This window comes from Penicillium malachiteum (assembly GCF_028827825.1).
Source record: "Penicillium malachiteum strain IBT 17515 chromosome Unknown utg000004l:1.0-4883003.0:1.0-4884900.0, whole genome shotgun sequence".
Classification (NCBI taxonomy): Eukaryota; Fungi; Ascomycota; class Eurotiomycetes; order Eurotiales; family Aspergillaceae; genus Penicillium; species Penicillium malachiteum.
Genome location: NW_026643097.1, coordinates 4,015,014 through 4,030,610, shown reverse-complemented (window position 1 = coordinate 4,030,610; position 15,597 = coordinate 4,015,014). Strand labels below are relative to the sequence as shown.

Sequence of the window (15,597 nt, the reverse complement as noted above, 5' to 3'; positions counted from 1 at the left end):
ACATTTTCAACGCCGATGTCCATGGTAGGACCAGAGACTCGGTGGCACATATGTTTTTCTTGGGATACTCACACGGTCAGCACTTGAGAGTATCTTGATTTTTATGGGGCCCTTGATTTTACGTGCTCATGTCTTCGTTCAGCCTCTCTTTTTGCCTCGTCTCACTTGAGCTGTATCCATGAACCAATGTTATTAGGATGCGACTAGGCTAATTTCATGTAATCTACACATCTTTTTTTGATCCTTTCATTCACCCTTAAGACTGCTTCACTAAATCACAGGATACCTTGCTTGCGAGCAAAATGAAGGTATTCCCACCTAGCGTTGACCGAGTCGTTGCCATGTTTGTCAATCAAGGCTTGGATATCACGCCCATCGGCTCCATCGAGCTTTTTGTCGTCTTCTGCTGACCATACACCGGGCATATCATTTGGAATCCCTTCCCCCGCAACACAGCGGTCCAGCACAGGCTTGGCGTATTCTGGATTCATACTAGTACGTCGTAATACCTCGCCCACGGTTGCCAATTCTATTCCTCGTGAAAGCTGAGAATCAATCCAGGTGTCCAAATCTGTGTCTTCCTGATCAGTCTCTTCAACCTCTGATTCTGAGCTCACTTCAGGAAGTGGCAGCTCAGAAAATAGAGGGTCAATAACAATATCTCCTTGTTCCTTCAATGCTATAAAGAAACTTTGAATTAGTGTGGGTGAGTTTGGCGTTGGTGTGGGATGAGTAGCAGTGTCAGGTTTCGGCTGGCTGGGTTGTTTCTTGTGAGATTGTGAGGTTGTAGAGGGTGACCGTGTCTCGGAATCAACTGGGGGTAGACAAGCTTTTGATGGAGATTTTGATGGAGATTTGTGCTGATTTGGTCGGGGGTTCGAAATAGTTCGAACAATGGAGTTGATTGCTTCGGGTGTCATTAGGATCGCCTTTTTTGCGGATGGTGGCCCTGAGTCGCGGCGCCGACGTGAGGGCGAGTCAACAGGCCTCTCGCGCTTGCTTTTGGAGTTACTTGGTGTATCTGGCCGTCCCTTGGGTGCTCTGGAGGTTATTATTTCAACGGATACCTCAGGATTGCGTGTCAGATCTGAAGTTGATCGACGCTTTGGCTCTGGTTCTGCCACCTTGGGTTCCTTCGCACTAGGTGCCCTTTCATTTGCCGTTGTGGAACTTGGTCGTGACTGGTCGATTTCATCCAACACGTCTGACCTTGGCTCTCCACCTCCGGGTCGAGGTCTCCCACGTAGACTTTTGAGATACCGATTGCGCCATGACTGATATGTATGCTGAGGAAACTGTAGACCTAGTATTAGTGGGACAACGTGGGGCATCGAGCTAAATATCATTAATGCATACCTTTTCAGCTAGCGCTTGGTAGATCCTGTGGCCACTAATTGGTGCATTCTCTACCAATTCATAGGGATTTAAGTAATCAAAGAGAATTTGATCATCTTTCAAGGTAAATTCTGTTCTGGTCCTTTTTTGGGGTATGTGTGATGCGCCCATCGGTCGCTGGGCAGAGGGACCAGCCCGATGATCTTCCAGATTTTCGAGCTTTCCGTTACGGACAGAGCGTTCTACATATTGATAAGAATATCTGAAGGAATCGTTAGGAGCCTCGTACATCTATTTTGGACAGGATGGGTAACCTACACGTCTGAGGGCAGATTCTTCTTTGTGTGATCGACCAGTTTGACATTTGCATGTGTCTCCAAGAGCACAACGATACCACCATGTTCCTATAACCATATTAGCGTCACTTGCGTGAATTATATCAAATACCGAGGCATACATACCTCAATCATTTCTTTGAATCTGGTGCGCTGAGGCACATTGTATGAGACCCAGAATCTTGTGCCACCGAAGAGGGTGTTCAAGACCATACGCTGAGTTGGACTTGCCATGCTGAACTTTGAGTGAAGTTGGAGGGGTTAAATCTGGAAACGTGAAGCGAATTTGCCTTTTCACAATGAGCTACGCTATTGTCACTTGTCAAGCTATTTGAAGCACATTTCAAGTAATGAAAATGACCTTTGACGCAATCAGAAATTCGTCTTGTTGGGTTGGATCCTGTAAGATTCGTGATGCAAAAGTGAGGTTGAAGGTGGAGTATCTCAGGTGGATGTTAGCTGTAGATACGCCAGGCGGGTATATTGTGATGATACCACGTGACCGCCCAGGCAATAAACCGCGCCGGGAAACAACAACCTTAGTCAAGTCAACACCACTGATCAAAACACATCCGATTTTCGTGATCGATGAGAATGAGACGTGAAATCAATAATTTAGTGGAGACCTGCGTTACTGGGATGTTCTTGCAGTCTTGAAAACATCTAACCCATCCAAATCTGTGATCAGCGCCCGGGCAGTACTCCGTACTCTGGAGCCCGTACTTGGTACCGAAATGGGCGTCATTCGTATCGTTGCGCTGACGATTGTGGGTATCTCAGTATTTGTTTTTATTGCACTTTTTGGAAGACTGCCAGCATTTAGGTAAGATCAGAAAGCACTTATGAATTGACAGTCGCTCATAGCGCTTTAGGAAAACTCCAATTGCATTCTTGTATCGAGTCCTATGGGTACATATTCCCAATGGGGTTGCCTTCATTGATTCCCGCCTTCTTGATGGGCGCTTTATGCGTGTATGGACCAAGACAGGGAGCTATATTTTGAACGAAAATCATCCAATCATCCTTGTAAGTCTTCTCACCAGAGACTCTCTCAAAACGCATTTTTTTGACATGATATCTTAGATCTTTTTCTTGGGCCTGCTTTTAATAGGAGAGAGTGTTTTTCTTCCACCAGCTTGGCCACGCTTGTCGAGTGTACACAAACCATGGGTTCCTGCGGTAGTCATTCTACCTTATATACTGCTTTACAAGTGTGTGACTACCAAATCATTCATCACACCGGAGAACCACGACCAAGAGATGAAGCGTTATCCATATGACCGGATACTTTTCCATCCTGGACACAACTGCCGCACCTGTGATCTTCCAAAGCCACCCCGAAGCAAGCATTGTAACATTTGCAAAGGCTGTGTTTCCCGACTCGATCATCATTGCGTCTGGTTGATGAATTGCGTTGGAGCCAATAATTATGTCTATTTTCTATCGCTGCTGCTCTCATTGACTGTATTGTTGAGTTACGGTACGCTAGTCGGCTATGGGCTTCTCTGCCAAACACTCGAAACGCGGGTGACGGCAGAAGGACTGGTAGCTATGGAGGCTTGGACTGGATATTTCCATGTTTGGGCCCTTGTCATCACTGCCGACACAAAAATTGGCACTGTGACATTGCTCATGCTGATGACGGCGCCGCTGGCGGCAGCCTTCTTGGTTTACCATACCTACCTCATCTGGGCTGGTACGACGACAAATGAGAGCGCTAAATGGTCAGACCTGAAAGACGATGTTGAAGATGGGTTTGTCTTCAAAGCCAAAAGAGATCAAATCGAAAATGCGCCTCCGTATACTGACCTCGGCGACCAACCTTGGCCGGTGCAGAGCGATCAGATTTTGGTTACTGATTGCGATCCGCCCATGGAGGGGTACGTTTTAGCACCGGATTCTAATCGCGTGCTTTACAATTTCAGTGGAGAAGTTCCAATTGACTCACGATGGAGACCGGTCCACAGCATGAAGGAAGTCGACAATATTTATGACCTTGGTTTTTGGAATAATCTGCGAGATGCGATCGGGATGTCAGTACGACGAAAAAATTGCATTTAAATGGCAGGTTGAGCATAAAGTTCCCTGACTTTACAATGCTAAATTGTGGATATCTCTTTTGAACCCAGTGAATAACGGGAGACACTTATTATATACTTAAATAGGCACATATGCTACTCCAAGTCGTCCGTTTCAACCTTCAACTCCGTAGTATACAGCTGGAACCCTAGGTCTACGCTAGTCTTGAGCGGGACTAGTGTTTTGCCAAGGTGGATTTCCCCGCAGGCGGTGAGTTTGGCGGTCGCGAAGAACATGGTCAATTTTGTTTCATTATTCAAGTTCCATCCCACCAGAGTCTTTGTTGGCAATTATTGCAGTCTTCGCACATTTCTTTCGACGGCAAAATGGCCGACCCGAAGCCATCATGTACCCCAGCGGAGCTCATGCTCAAAGTCATATTGGCCGGGACCTTAAGCCATTATGAGACCCGGGGCATGATTGATGACAAACGTCTCGAGCATATGCTTGCTGCTGGAAAGCAAATACTCTACAAGACACACCAGGAAAGTGAGGTTCGGTATGTAGTGTGCTTTGACCTTGGGATGAAAAATTCATTATCTAATGACTCTGAATATTAGACACAACCTTGGCATGTCACCGGACATCTGGCAGGGCCTTACGGACGTCCTCACTAAGGCGATTCCTGTCCTCGAGTCGCAGTCCTTTGCATGGAAGAGTCCTGCCGCCACATATGAACATTCGTCGTCGAACCTGATTGCGTACAACTATTTCTCGTTAGTCAAGGATATCGAACGTTTGAATGATCTATGCACAATTGCGCGAAATCTGCTTGCTACAACTAAGAAGGCACAGAATCTTGCGGCTGCCAAAGGGTTCGACCAGCGAATTCTCGCCTTGATTGATACCTGCGTGCGAGTGACAGCGAGGGGATTTGATGGCGAGACTAATGCCCGAAACGAGGAACGGTGGCAAAAAGTGGTCAATCTCTACAAAAGGTTGCTGATCACATGTCTACAATACCTGCATAACTTCATTATGCACAACGAACAGCGGAAAATGGTTCTTTGGCTGGATCTTTTTGGATACCATTCGACTGCCGACACAAATATCATCAAACCCAAGGATGCGCTGGACCCAGCTGCTCGGGCCGAGGGTGTTGCGCCAGTTGTGAAAATTGGCGAACGTGTAATCAACCCGCCCATTCGAGCGCTTTATGATCAAACTGCCGAAGATCTACTACTTGAAACCATTGCGAAGTTCCCACGCGAGCCTTCTACGATCAAGGAGGAAGCTGCAATGCTGCTTTTGGCGAACATCAAGGACCACATGGAGAAAATCCTGGGACGAGACCTTACTGATATCCAAGAAATGGGCAGAGATCCCGAGCAAGTCAAGTACATACGTGCGGCCTTGACCTCAATCCTGGGGGCAAAGGTAGATGGATGGTCAGACCTCCAAGATAGGGCCCGTGAGCTGCCACCTGCCTTGCCTGAGGAAGAGGAGCATGAACCCGCCAAAAAGAAAACTATTCTCACTATTGATCGTAGCCTGACTGCAGGGTTCCCTCGTTTATGCTGGGCTGACTTACCGGAGGTCAATGATTACGCTGTGGATGCAGCAGTGACGGATGAGGATATAAGCATGCCTCGTTCATCACAATCTGCAGCTGAGACTTTGCAGGAAGCCAAAGACGAATTAATGGCTCGTCTTCAAGAACCATCTCATTTGGGCGATGGCGACGCGGATTACGACACTGCAGATGCTGGAACAGTCGGCGACGAAGATTCCCATAGTTTAGAGGGACACGCAGACGGCAGCATTGAAGGAGATGAGGATGATGACGGCGATGATGTCGATGGACATGATGATGGTGCGGAAGTAGATGACGAGGAAGACGATGATGATTACCGCGGTCGTCCCGGTGATCAACAGCGGGGTCTGCTAACTGACATCCCTCTTGTCCTTGGTCCCGCTGAAATTGAAGCATTGCCTATGATTGTGCAAGCAGGAATTGTTGACAGTTTCGGTCTCAAAGGTGGTGAGCGCAATGGGTCACGCAATATGCAGGCCCTCCGATGCCACATCCTGCTTGCCCAGGAGACTGGGCGCAACCTACTTCGCGAGCTGTTGATCTTCATTGCCGCTTGGGATCTCCCTGATGATGAACTTTATTTCAAGATGATGGTCCAAATCATGGAAGCCGTTCTCAAAAATGGACTGATGTCGCATGCTTACTCTGATTTTGGTCAGCCCAAGGACATTATCTCTCCAGCTCAGGCAGTCGTGATCAAGATCCTCACGCACATCTTCCGAGCTAAATACTCCCCAGCGTCAGTCTCAGGATCTTCACAGAATAATAATAAAAACAGTGTGCCACGAACGCCGGCGCCGCTGAGCCGTGTGGATATTCTCACAGTTCGGTATATCTTCACCATTTTCCGTGGCAATATTATCCCCGAGACCTGTGCCTTGATCTATCTACAAGGCCAGATCCGCGCAGAGCGTGCCCTGCCTGAGGATTTCCCTCTTAACCTTTGGGACATGGAGCGTGTTTACGAGGGTGTTTATCAGTTCCTCGAATTCTTCGCTGTGCTCACCGAGAACAATGACTGGAAGAATCTCCTCGTTAAATGGGAAATCGTCTATGATTTGGTAACATTGGTCAAGGAACTTGAGGCTAGTATTCCTAAGGGCCAACTCAACTCGATGCCCTTTGGATCTGCTCCTCCTCCTCCGCCTCCACCCAGAAGCACATCTCCAGACGATCAGTCCAAGCCATCGTCTCCAGCCCCTGTTGCAGTTGAGCGGCCTTACGACCCCAGCGACCCAGACCCTATTGACACTGTCGCTGGCAGCGTCGACTCACGCCCAGAGTCTCCACCCATCACCGAAGACCCTTCAGAGTTCGAGTGGCGCAATCTTAAGAAACTTGTTGTGCTGGTTCTTTCATCTCTTGTATGGAAATGCCCAGAAGTTCAGGAACAGATCCGTCGCTATGGCGGTGTTGAGGCTATTCTTTGCTGCACCAACTTTGATGCACACAACCCTTACATCAAGGAACATGCTGTCATGTGCTTGAAGTTCCTGTTGGAGGGCAACCGCGAGAACCAGCGTCTTGTTGAGGAATTGGAAGCTCGAGAGGTTGTGAGTAATGATGGCGGCATTCTGGAGAAGAATGGCTATGAAGCTATGATTAATCAAGCTGGCAAACTTGCTATCAAATCAAAAGAGGGAAACTAGATGGAGCGAATGTTAAGCTTTGATCTCACCTATCTATGACTTGTCTTGAATAACGCAAAACAAACAAAAGCTTTCCTTGTATTCAATCAGCCTAGATACCTGTCAATTGGTTCAGGGATACCTACCTTAACAAACTGTATCACTAGATCTGGCTAGTTTCTCGCAACTTCTTCGACCAATCTTCCAGTTTCGATAAATGACGAAATATTTATTTCTAGAAGTTGAAATATGCATACAATACTTCTTAGAGTAATCAACCACATAATGCATTCATTCGTCACGCTTATCTCAACGCTCAACCTCAATGCAGGTGTTAAACCAACCACACTCCATAGCTCCCCAACACAACAGAACGATGTAAATCCGCTTAACCGTACATTCCATCCCATTCGTCCTCTTCATCCTCCTCCACAAGCTTCTTCCTAGCCTCTTCCTTCTCACGTAGCTGCTTAGCAAAGTCCGCTCGGTCAAGTGGACAAGTTCCACGCAGCCGCAACCAAGGTCTCACACACTCCATATCAAACATATGAGTCGGGTGACAAGGCAATCTCACAACAAGAGGAAACTCATCCTCCAAGAAAGGATTATTGCAAATGGGACAAGCTTGATCAGGCTTAAGGGAGGACTTAGGAACGCGATCGAGCACTAGAACAATTCAATTAGCATATGTTCCAAGACAAAGTCCACGTAGCACACCGCACTCAATGAACTTACTATCACAGAACTCATCGCTCACACCCTCAACCTCCCTGGGTGGCATATCTGCTCCACTTAACAAATTTTGAATCATTTGTGAGAGAAGATCATCGTTTCCAAGCTCAGCATTGCCTTCTGTCTCTCTTTCCGCGTCGCCAGATGCAGAATCCTGGCGCATCACTCTTAATGCCTCAGCGAGCGAGTAGAAAGCTGCACTCACATCCCCAGGTACGGGGACAGCATGTGGACGGTGCTGAGGGTGTTCAGGGTCAGGTGTGATTTCAGACAGGGTCGCGAAAAAGGTAGAGAGATCAGGACGACGACGAGGGGCTTTAGTCGAGGCTGTGGCAGGGTCGGCAGTGCCATGCTCAACTACAAGAATATTAGTGGTTGATCTTGATATAAGGGAATGAATTTGTGACTTCTTACCTTCGTATGTCGACATTGTTTCTTTGCTGGGTAGGTGCGGGAGGATGAAAGATGTGGACGGGGATATCCCGTGTTGAAGTGGTGGGTTGTGACACCGACTTGTTTGCTTCTGTCGTACTCGGTATGATGAGAATCGGATCAGATGAGGTTGATATGTGCAGGGAGTTTTGTAGACGTCAATTGCGTGAGACGAGAAGATTCGATGATTAGTGTTGCGGATCGGAGGCAGCAAAGTGATAACGCGGCGCGGGGAACGGCTGATTGGGCCGTGCGTGGTATAGCTTCAATATGATCTCAGTACTGGTTTCTCTTCTTTGTGCATTATTTATCAAATTAAACTCAATTTTTCTGAATATGACAAGAATTACATATATCAATGAATCCTTTTTCCATTTTTTTTTCTAAAGGCATTGATGTTACTAGTAATACTCTAGCTTGAACTTGAACATATTCAAGTTTGCGGTACCCAGTTACTACCAGCTTAGTAGCACTACATAGTACGAGTACTACCAATACTGCTACTAGTTGTACTAGTAGTAGACAGCGAGGTAAAATTGATCAAATGATGTTTGAAAAGTAATGAAAATCATAATTCATTCAAGAATCTGACAGGTAAAACCGACTTAAACAACCTGGAGAGAGATGTATGGCTCTTCAGTAAAACCCTCTGGCATAGTATAGGTGATATTGTAGAAGATAAAATCATTGACACTTTGGTCAGTGTCATAAACAATAGTATAGTCATCAGCAGCATTTGTCTCGACCTTCAGAGCTAGGCTAGGCAGGCCCTCAAGTCCGGTAACATTGAAGCTGGGATGACGGATATCGAATCCACTGAACAAGAAGTTGAAGGATACTGGGCTATCCGATGCAGTCACGTTGGGATAGGAGAGTTTCAAGGACCCTGGAGATGCCACCGCATGGATTGAGGACTCTGTCACCCAGTGTGAAATGCATCCAACTTGGTAATCATTGATAGCCCACTGGATGACGGCAGGACTGAAAGCACTAGTGCTCTCAGCTGGTCCTCCAACCACACTTTCAGAAACCGTCTCGGCGCCAATGGTAATATTCTCTGACATCCAAGTTGTGATGTTTCGAGGGTATGTATCAAAAGGTGGTGAGTAAGCCTGCCCAGTGAAGAAGTGCTCGCCAGGGAATGTGATGAACTTCGATTTCGATTCCTCGGACAAATACTTCAACATTTCAGGCATACTGAGTGCGAAGAGAGGGTAAAACGCAAAATCATCTTGATGGTACATCCCAGATGTCTGCTTAGGGAATGGCGCATGTGCACGTCCAACAGCACCCCAGATGACGGCAGCGACCAGCGAGGTGTACTTTTTCATATTGTAACCATATGTGCGGTCCCAGGGACCAGCCAAATTGCGAAGATTTGCATTATATAGATCAGAGACATCGTTCCAAGTCGTAGTCAGGATCTCCGGCACGTACTTCTTCAGCAAACTATCCTCGCTCGAATACTTACTCCAGAGAGACAGTGCCCACATGGAAACACCTGCATATGTTGGAGAGTTGAATTCGGAAAGAGTGTTGTGCTGGCTCCAGAGATCATAGAACTCTTGAGCAAACTTGTTACTGGCATCGGTCAAGTTCTTGTCACCAAGACGTGTACCAACCCAGTTCTGCAGGATGGTTCGCATCAACCACGGGTTCGAATAACATGGGTAAAGATTGTCTCCATCAACGCCACCAACTCGGTAAAGGTCACCCTTAGCAGCAACGTGTAATGAGCTCTCAACTTTGGTGACTGTTTCCGCAGGAGGAGGTGATCGTAATCATTCAGAGCCATGAGCCAGGCACAACCGACGAAATCGCGGATATTGGGATCCCACTGTGATTTTCTGGTTAGTTCACGACAGTCCGAGTCCGAGATATTGTCAACAACCAGAGTGACATACCGAATTGTATATGCTATCGACATATTCAGGTGTCCCAGGTAAGGGCTGTGACGGTGACCCCTGCCAATCACCGTACCATTGCCATTCAGGATTGAGGTATTGAGCAGAGATGAGATTGTCAAAGATACGGATGGCTCTTGCAACATCTCCAGGTCCGTTCCGGGCCAACAGCTGAGTAGCATACCAGCCTGAATGACGACTGTCATAGCGACCATCATTGCTCGCTGCTGCAATCAAGTATCCCGCGTCTTCATCCCAGAAGCCATCATTCCATTCGATTGCTGTGTTGAACATCTCTTCCGCGTGTGTCATTCCACTTGAATTGGCTCTTCGTGCATGAGGCACAGCTGATACCAGGGCCGTGAATTGAACGACATTGAGTCCAACTAGAAATGTCTTTACCTTCATTTTGGCAATTGAACAAGCATTCTATAGGTTAAAGCAATTCTAGTACAGCCATTTCAAAAGGCCGGGGTGCACCTTTTATTTACCGGAAGAGCTACTATCTCTTCTCCCCTCACTTCGGATTTAATACCTCCATTCAATAGATCAAACTTGTTTATTAAAGTGGGACGATCGCTAAGAGAGCCGAAGATTGCCCGTATAGCTACTAAGGTGTCCTCCGGCCTTCTGCCGTATTTGCCGGCGATCTGAGTTGGCAGTCAACTAGTCAACTCAGTTTAGTATCTATCACGCTAACTCATAGATATAACCAAGGAAATATTGTAGGTGAGTGAGAGCTTTGCTTATCTGTGATGTTTTTTCAGTATCTTATCTAGATGAGTACGGGGTACTGAAGCGAATTCCCCTATCTTGAAAACGCCGTCTTCTCCGGATTCACCGGAGGTCTCCTCACGATAAAATCAATAAACGACCATGTCACCCCACTTTGCAATTTTGCCGATTTAATATTTTGAATGAAGATGTAACTGTATGTGCAGATCGTGAGGTATTTCCACCTATCTGGTTTTGGCGTGGGGTGTACCCCGCGTCTAAGCCTTTTAGTGTGGAGGAATGAAAATAATATCGGTCATTGCCCGAAGTGATCAGATGTTTGGAGATAATATGAGATGAAAACACTGGAAGTCTCCAATATTCATGCTAAACATCGAGATCTCACAAGTATTCATTGCAAAATGTTGACTGTACTTGCGATGATGAGCTTACGTAGGTCCACGGGTAGCTCGTTGATGATGCCATACGGCATTAATAATAACCTTCTGGAAGCTGCGCTGATGACAAAAACATCATCACCTCAGGACTCTAGGGACTTTTCCTTCAGAAAATACCTTTCGACCATCCTCAATTGACGAAAAGAAATCGTTCCTCAAAATGACTTCCATTCTTATGGACACTATGCCATGGCATGATGGGGAACAACGAATGCAACGCTTACTCCATGTACCTCCTCGTGATAACCCATCAGTTCCATACCTGAGTGCCAGAGCAGCCGATTTCCTGCAGAGGGCCCCCCCTTGTTGCACTTGGAGCCGTGGATAAGGAGGGAAGACCGTGGTCAACATTATGGGGTGGACAGGCAGGTTTCGCTGGTCCCATCGCTGAGTCAATTATAGGACTTCGAGCTCAGGTTGACACCAGATATGACCCCGTTTTCAGCGAACTCTTTGGCAACAGACCTAGTGGCATCACTACTGATAATCCAATGGTTTCCGGACTGGCAATCGATCTAGAGAACCGACGACGAGTGAAGCTCTTTGGTCATATGGTGGCGGGATCTCGGAATGATGGAGACGTAGGACAAGCACAACTGGTGGTTAAGATTGAAGAAAGTTTGGGGAATTGTCCTAAATACCTGAACAAAAAACACATCTTACCCTCTCGGTCAAATCCTCAACTTATCTTTGACTCCCCTCAACTGAGCCAATCAGCCATGGACCTTTTATCTCGCGCAGACGCGATATTTGTGTCTTCCTCAAGAGGCAAAACTGATATGGACACCAACATCCGCGGTGGACCCCCAGGGTTCGTTAGAGTCGAGTCGAATGGACCAAGTGGAGCAGTTCTGGTTTATCCAGAATATTCTGGAAATCGATTTTACCAGACCCTGGGCAACATGCAGGTCAACCCTCTGGCGGGATACGTGATCCCTGATTTTGAAACTGGTGATGTTCTTTACATCACAGGTCATACTCAAATCCTCGCTGGAAAAGAAGCCGCAGAAGTGTTGCCACGGTCAAATCTTGCTGTGAGAATTTTTATTGATGCAGCGAAATATGTGCAGAATGGACTCGCCTTTCGCGGCCAGCCAGGAGACGCGTCTCCTTACAACCCATCTGTTCGTTTTCTTTTGGCCGAGAAGACTATCCCTTCCACGGATATTTCTGGAGACATGAAAGCAACTCTTATAAAAAAGGAAATCATCACACCAACTATTCAAAGATTTCGATTTCGAGTCGCAAGTCATAGCCCTGTGTTATGGGTGCCAGGTCAATATGGTACATTTTCATTCGACGAAGAGCTCAATATGGGATACAGCCACATGCGAGATGATGATCCAACTAGTTTGAACGATGACTATATTCGAACCTTCACAGTCTCATCCTACCCAGGTCGTGACTTACCATCCAATGAATTCGAAATCACAGTTCGTCTCCACGGCAAAGTTAGTGAATATCTTTTCCGAGCTTACGAGGGTGCCGGAATAGAAGTGCCTTTGAAAGGATTTGGAGGTAGCTTCCGACTACCCCAGGCTACTGAAAGTAATGAAATTATACCATTTGTGGCCGGTGGGATTGGAATTACTCCTCTCCTAGGACAACTTCCGGGCCTTGATCTCTCACGCCTGCGCCTATTCTGGTCTATCTCAATTAATGACCTAGGGATTATTCAAGACTTATTCCAGAAATGGCCTGATCTAGCTGTACCCACCACTCTTTTCATTACTGGGTCCCCTTCGAGTATTGATGAGCGCCAAAAGTCCATCTATGATACAATTCAGGCCTCCAAAGCTCATATTGAACTACGCAGAATGCAAGCTGATGATTTGGAACAGTCCTTGGCTGACACTTGGTATCTATGTGCGGGACATGAATTACAGCGCAGCGTTCTGTCCTGGTTAACTGGGAAAAAGGTGGTGTGGGAAGATTTTAATTATTAGTGATATTCATCCACGTTATAAGTAAAAGTATGCATATAATCAATTCTTATTATTGAAGTGTTATTTCAGGCAATTATTATTGCTGCATTACTACTGATATACGAGTCTTGTAGATCTATAAGAAAAAACAATTAATTGCATGAACGATGATGTGTAAATTCTGATACAGCCTAGAGGCAAATCTTGATGCACCGTATAACCACAGATAACTTCAAACTCCCTATTCAGTACCGGTTAACCTGTTATAGAGCAAAAAATTACTTATTTCTACCAGTTATGAAGTTAAATATGAATATCTAAATTCCTATTAGGTACCTTTCTATATGAAAATTTCTGAGACACCGCCCAGAAATATTGTACTGCGTACACAGCCGCGTTATTAATAGCCCGTGACGCACGCCCCAACGTGTCGAGTGGAGCGCCGATCATGTTTACTCTGATACAAATAATCAAGGGGGCAACGCAACTTCTCTTTCTTTCTCATATCCCCAGATTTAATCCATCATGCGGTCAAAACCATCAGATTACCCGGCCTTGCCATTTCATATCATTCGCATCTCGGCCTTTATCTCTTCGTTAATCGTCGCTATCATCCTTGCCGTCTTTATCTATCATCTCCATGCCGACGGGTACAAATTACCCTATGCCTTTCTCATCGTAAGGCCTTCCCGCAACCCAATAAATAAACATACCCACATATAACACTGGCAACCACAACACACCAAAAATCCAGAAAAAAATCCAATCAAAAATTTCAATAAATATTCAAAAGAAGAAAAGGAAAATGTCACTAACAAATTCCAAATAGCTTCTCATCGCTGCCCTCCTCTCCCTCGTCAATGTCATCCTCACAGCCTTCATGAACTGCAGTTGCGGCCTCAGCACCATGTTATCAATGGTGATGAACGCCCTCTGCCTAGTAATCTGGGCTATCGGCCTAGGTCTAATGAGCTACAATGTAGCACACACAATCCTCACATCATGCTCCACACAATACTGGGGAAACTCCACTGGCGAAAGCGTGTGTCAGATGTACAAGGCCGTATTTGCATTTACCGTCCTCGCCACAGCATCCTACATTGCCTCGGTTGCATTAGACGGTGTAGTCTGTCGACGCCAGAACCGATTCGGTGCGTACGGACTTGCAGGACCAGCTGAGGATAACATGGAGTTGAAGTTAGCGGGCTCTCGTAATGAGTCTACCTCGGGTTTTGCGTATGACTCTGTGCCTCATCCTGTCGGGCATGGGTATGGACAGCATGGTAGTTTCCCGAATACTTCTTATTCGCATTCCCAAGAGCCTGTTCGTGTTGGTGAGGCTCAGCAATATTATGATCAAGGTCATAACCACTCTGCGGCGACGGGTTATGATCCTATTATGCATCGTTGATGAGATAAGAATCACGGTATCTTTCGGATGTTTGGTGACAGATAAGTGCTTGGTTTGGCTGGTCCTACGCTCGGCGGACTTGATATTTGGCGATTTCTTTTGGTTTTTGATTTTGTATAGGCATGATCTATGGCGTTATCTGTTAGCCATTTGCCTTTGATGATGAACTCGGTATACATTGGTACTTGAGAATTGGAGTCCCAATAGATATAAAAACATGCTTATGAATTAGTACACCTCGTCCAGCGGTTCTAGTATAGCAAGCACGCAACATGAAATTTTCCAATTTGAACCTTGAGTGACTGTCCAGGTCCACGAGTAGTGGGTATGCTTCACATTGGTTCCCTGAGTAGCATTAGCACCTATTATGTTACCTTCCATAACCGGGCCGAAGTGACTAAAGACGCGAATATTGCCGTACTATGCACAGTCACATTTTCATGAGCGAATGCCGTATATCCCGAAATTCATTCAGCCGATCTCGGCTAAGTCTTCGTAACGAGGCCCCAGATCGGCATAGAACGGACACAGACAAGACTCGGGACAATGCTAGGGCGAAAGATGGAGATGAGCATCGAAATTCAGCCTGTTTCGGGCATATTAATCTAGCCATCTATGGTACTAGCGAGAAGGATCATCATCACGAAACCCGTATACGGCGTATACGGGGGTTAAAGAGAGTGATATCCCGGGTCTTTACCATTTTGACGTCAATTTCATCTCCAGATGGACCGAGATGGTTAGTGTAGCGGGGACATTGACTAACATTCCCCACGAAGAATATGGAATTGACGAATAAAATCAATGGGATTATCGGAAAGTTCCCGACTTTCTCCCCGCCTTTTTTCGGCTTCCTAAACCCTTTGAACCCTTCTACTCAATTGCCGTCTTACATTCTACATAATCTGAACATTTCCCTCTAATTTTCTAGTTAAGCGGCTATTGCCTGACCCGGTAAGACTGGAGATTATGATGTAATTCTAATTTATTTCCAAGGTTCTTCTTCATCAGTGTGGGGGTTGTCAGCGCAAAAAATGGCTCAAATGTAGATCTTCTGCGCCTGTCACGTAGTATAAAGGGAGTCTTGCTCACTAGAAAATACAAGAAATT

The 15,597-nt window shown here is 46.2% G+C and overlaps 6 protein-coding genes across 6 annotated transcripts; 3 read left to right on the top strand and 3 right to left on the bottom strand.

Annotated features, from left to right (window-relative positions):
• Positions 1–275: 275 nt before the first annotated feature.
• Positions 276–1,904, bottom strand: N7483_009585 (putative transcription factor Rap1; the record flags this gene model as incomplete). Its single annotated transcript, XM_057093012.1, has 4 exons — positions 276–1,295; positions 1,357–1,597; positions 1,654–1,739; positions 1,797–1,904. The coding sequence occupies 4 exons, from the start codon at positions 1,902–1,904 to the stop codon at positions 276–278; spliced, it is 1,455 nt and encodes a 484-aa protein (XP_056944186.1).
• Positions 1,905–2,290: 386 nt separating this feature from the next.
• Positions 2,291–6,932, top strand: N7483_009584 (uncharacterized protein; the record flags this gene model as incomplete). Its single annotated transcript, XM_057093011.1, has 5 exons — positions 2,291–2,493; positions 2,543–2,696; positions 2,754–3,707; positions 4,091–4,248; positions 4,310–6,932. Coding segments are annotated over 5 exons (4,092 nt in total), but the record flags the coding sequence as incomplete, so codon positions are not given.
• Positions 6,933–7,299: 367 nt separating this feature from the next.
• Positions 7,300–8,073, bottom strand: N7483_009583 (uncharacterized protein; the record flags this gene model as incomplete). The annotated part of the gene is made up of 3 exons (XM_057093010.1): positions 7,300–7,577; positions 7,647–8,000; positions 8,058–8,073. 3 exons carry the CDS (start codon positions 8,071–8,073, stop codon positions 7,300–7,302), a joined length of 648 nt encoding a protein of 215 aa, XP_056944184.1.
• A 607-nt stretch (positions 8,074–8,680) lies between these two features.
• N7483_009582 (uncharacterized protein) lies at positions 8,681–10,387 on the bottom strand (the record flags this gene model as incomplete). The annotated part of the gene is made up of 3 exons (XM_057093009.1): positions 8,681–9,828; positions 9,882–9,912; positions 9,980–10,387. 3 exons carry the CDS (start codon positions 10,385–10,387, stop codon positions 8,681–8,683), a joined length of 1,587 nt encoding a protein of 528 aa, XP_056944183.1.
• A 924-nt stretch (positions 10,388–11,311) lies between these two features.
• N7483_009581 (putative oxidoreductase, FAD-binding) lies at positions 11,312–13,097 on the top strand (the record flags this gene model as incomplete). Its single annotated transcript, XM_057093008.1, has 2 exons — positions 11,312–11,390; positions 11,419–13,097. 2 exons carry the CDS (start codon positions 11,312–11,314, stop codon positions 13,095–13,097), a joined length of 1,758 nt encoding a protein of 585 aa, XP_056944182.1.
• A 504-nt stretch (positions 13,098–13,601) lies between these two features.
• N7483_009580 (uncharacterized protein) lies at positions 13,602–14,487 on the top strand (the record flags this gene model as incomplete). The annotated part of the gene is made up of 2 exons (XM_057093007.1): positions 13,602–13,754; positions 13,906–14,487. The coding sequence occupies 2 exons, from the start codon at positions 13,602–13,604 to the stop codon at positions 14,485–14,487; spliced, it is 735 nt and encodes a 244-aa protein (XP_056944181.1).
• Positions 14,488–15,597: the final 1,110 nt, after the last annotated feature.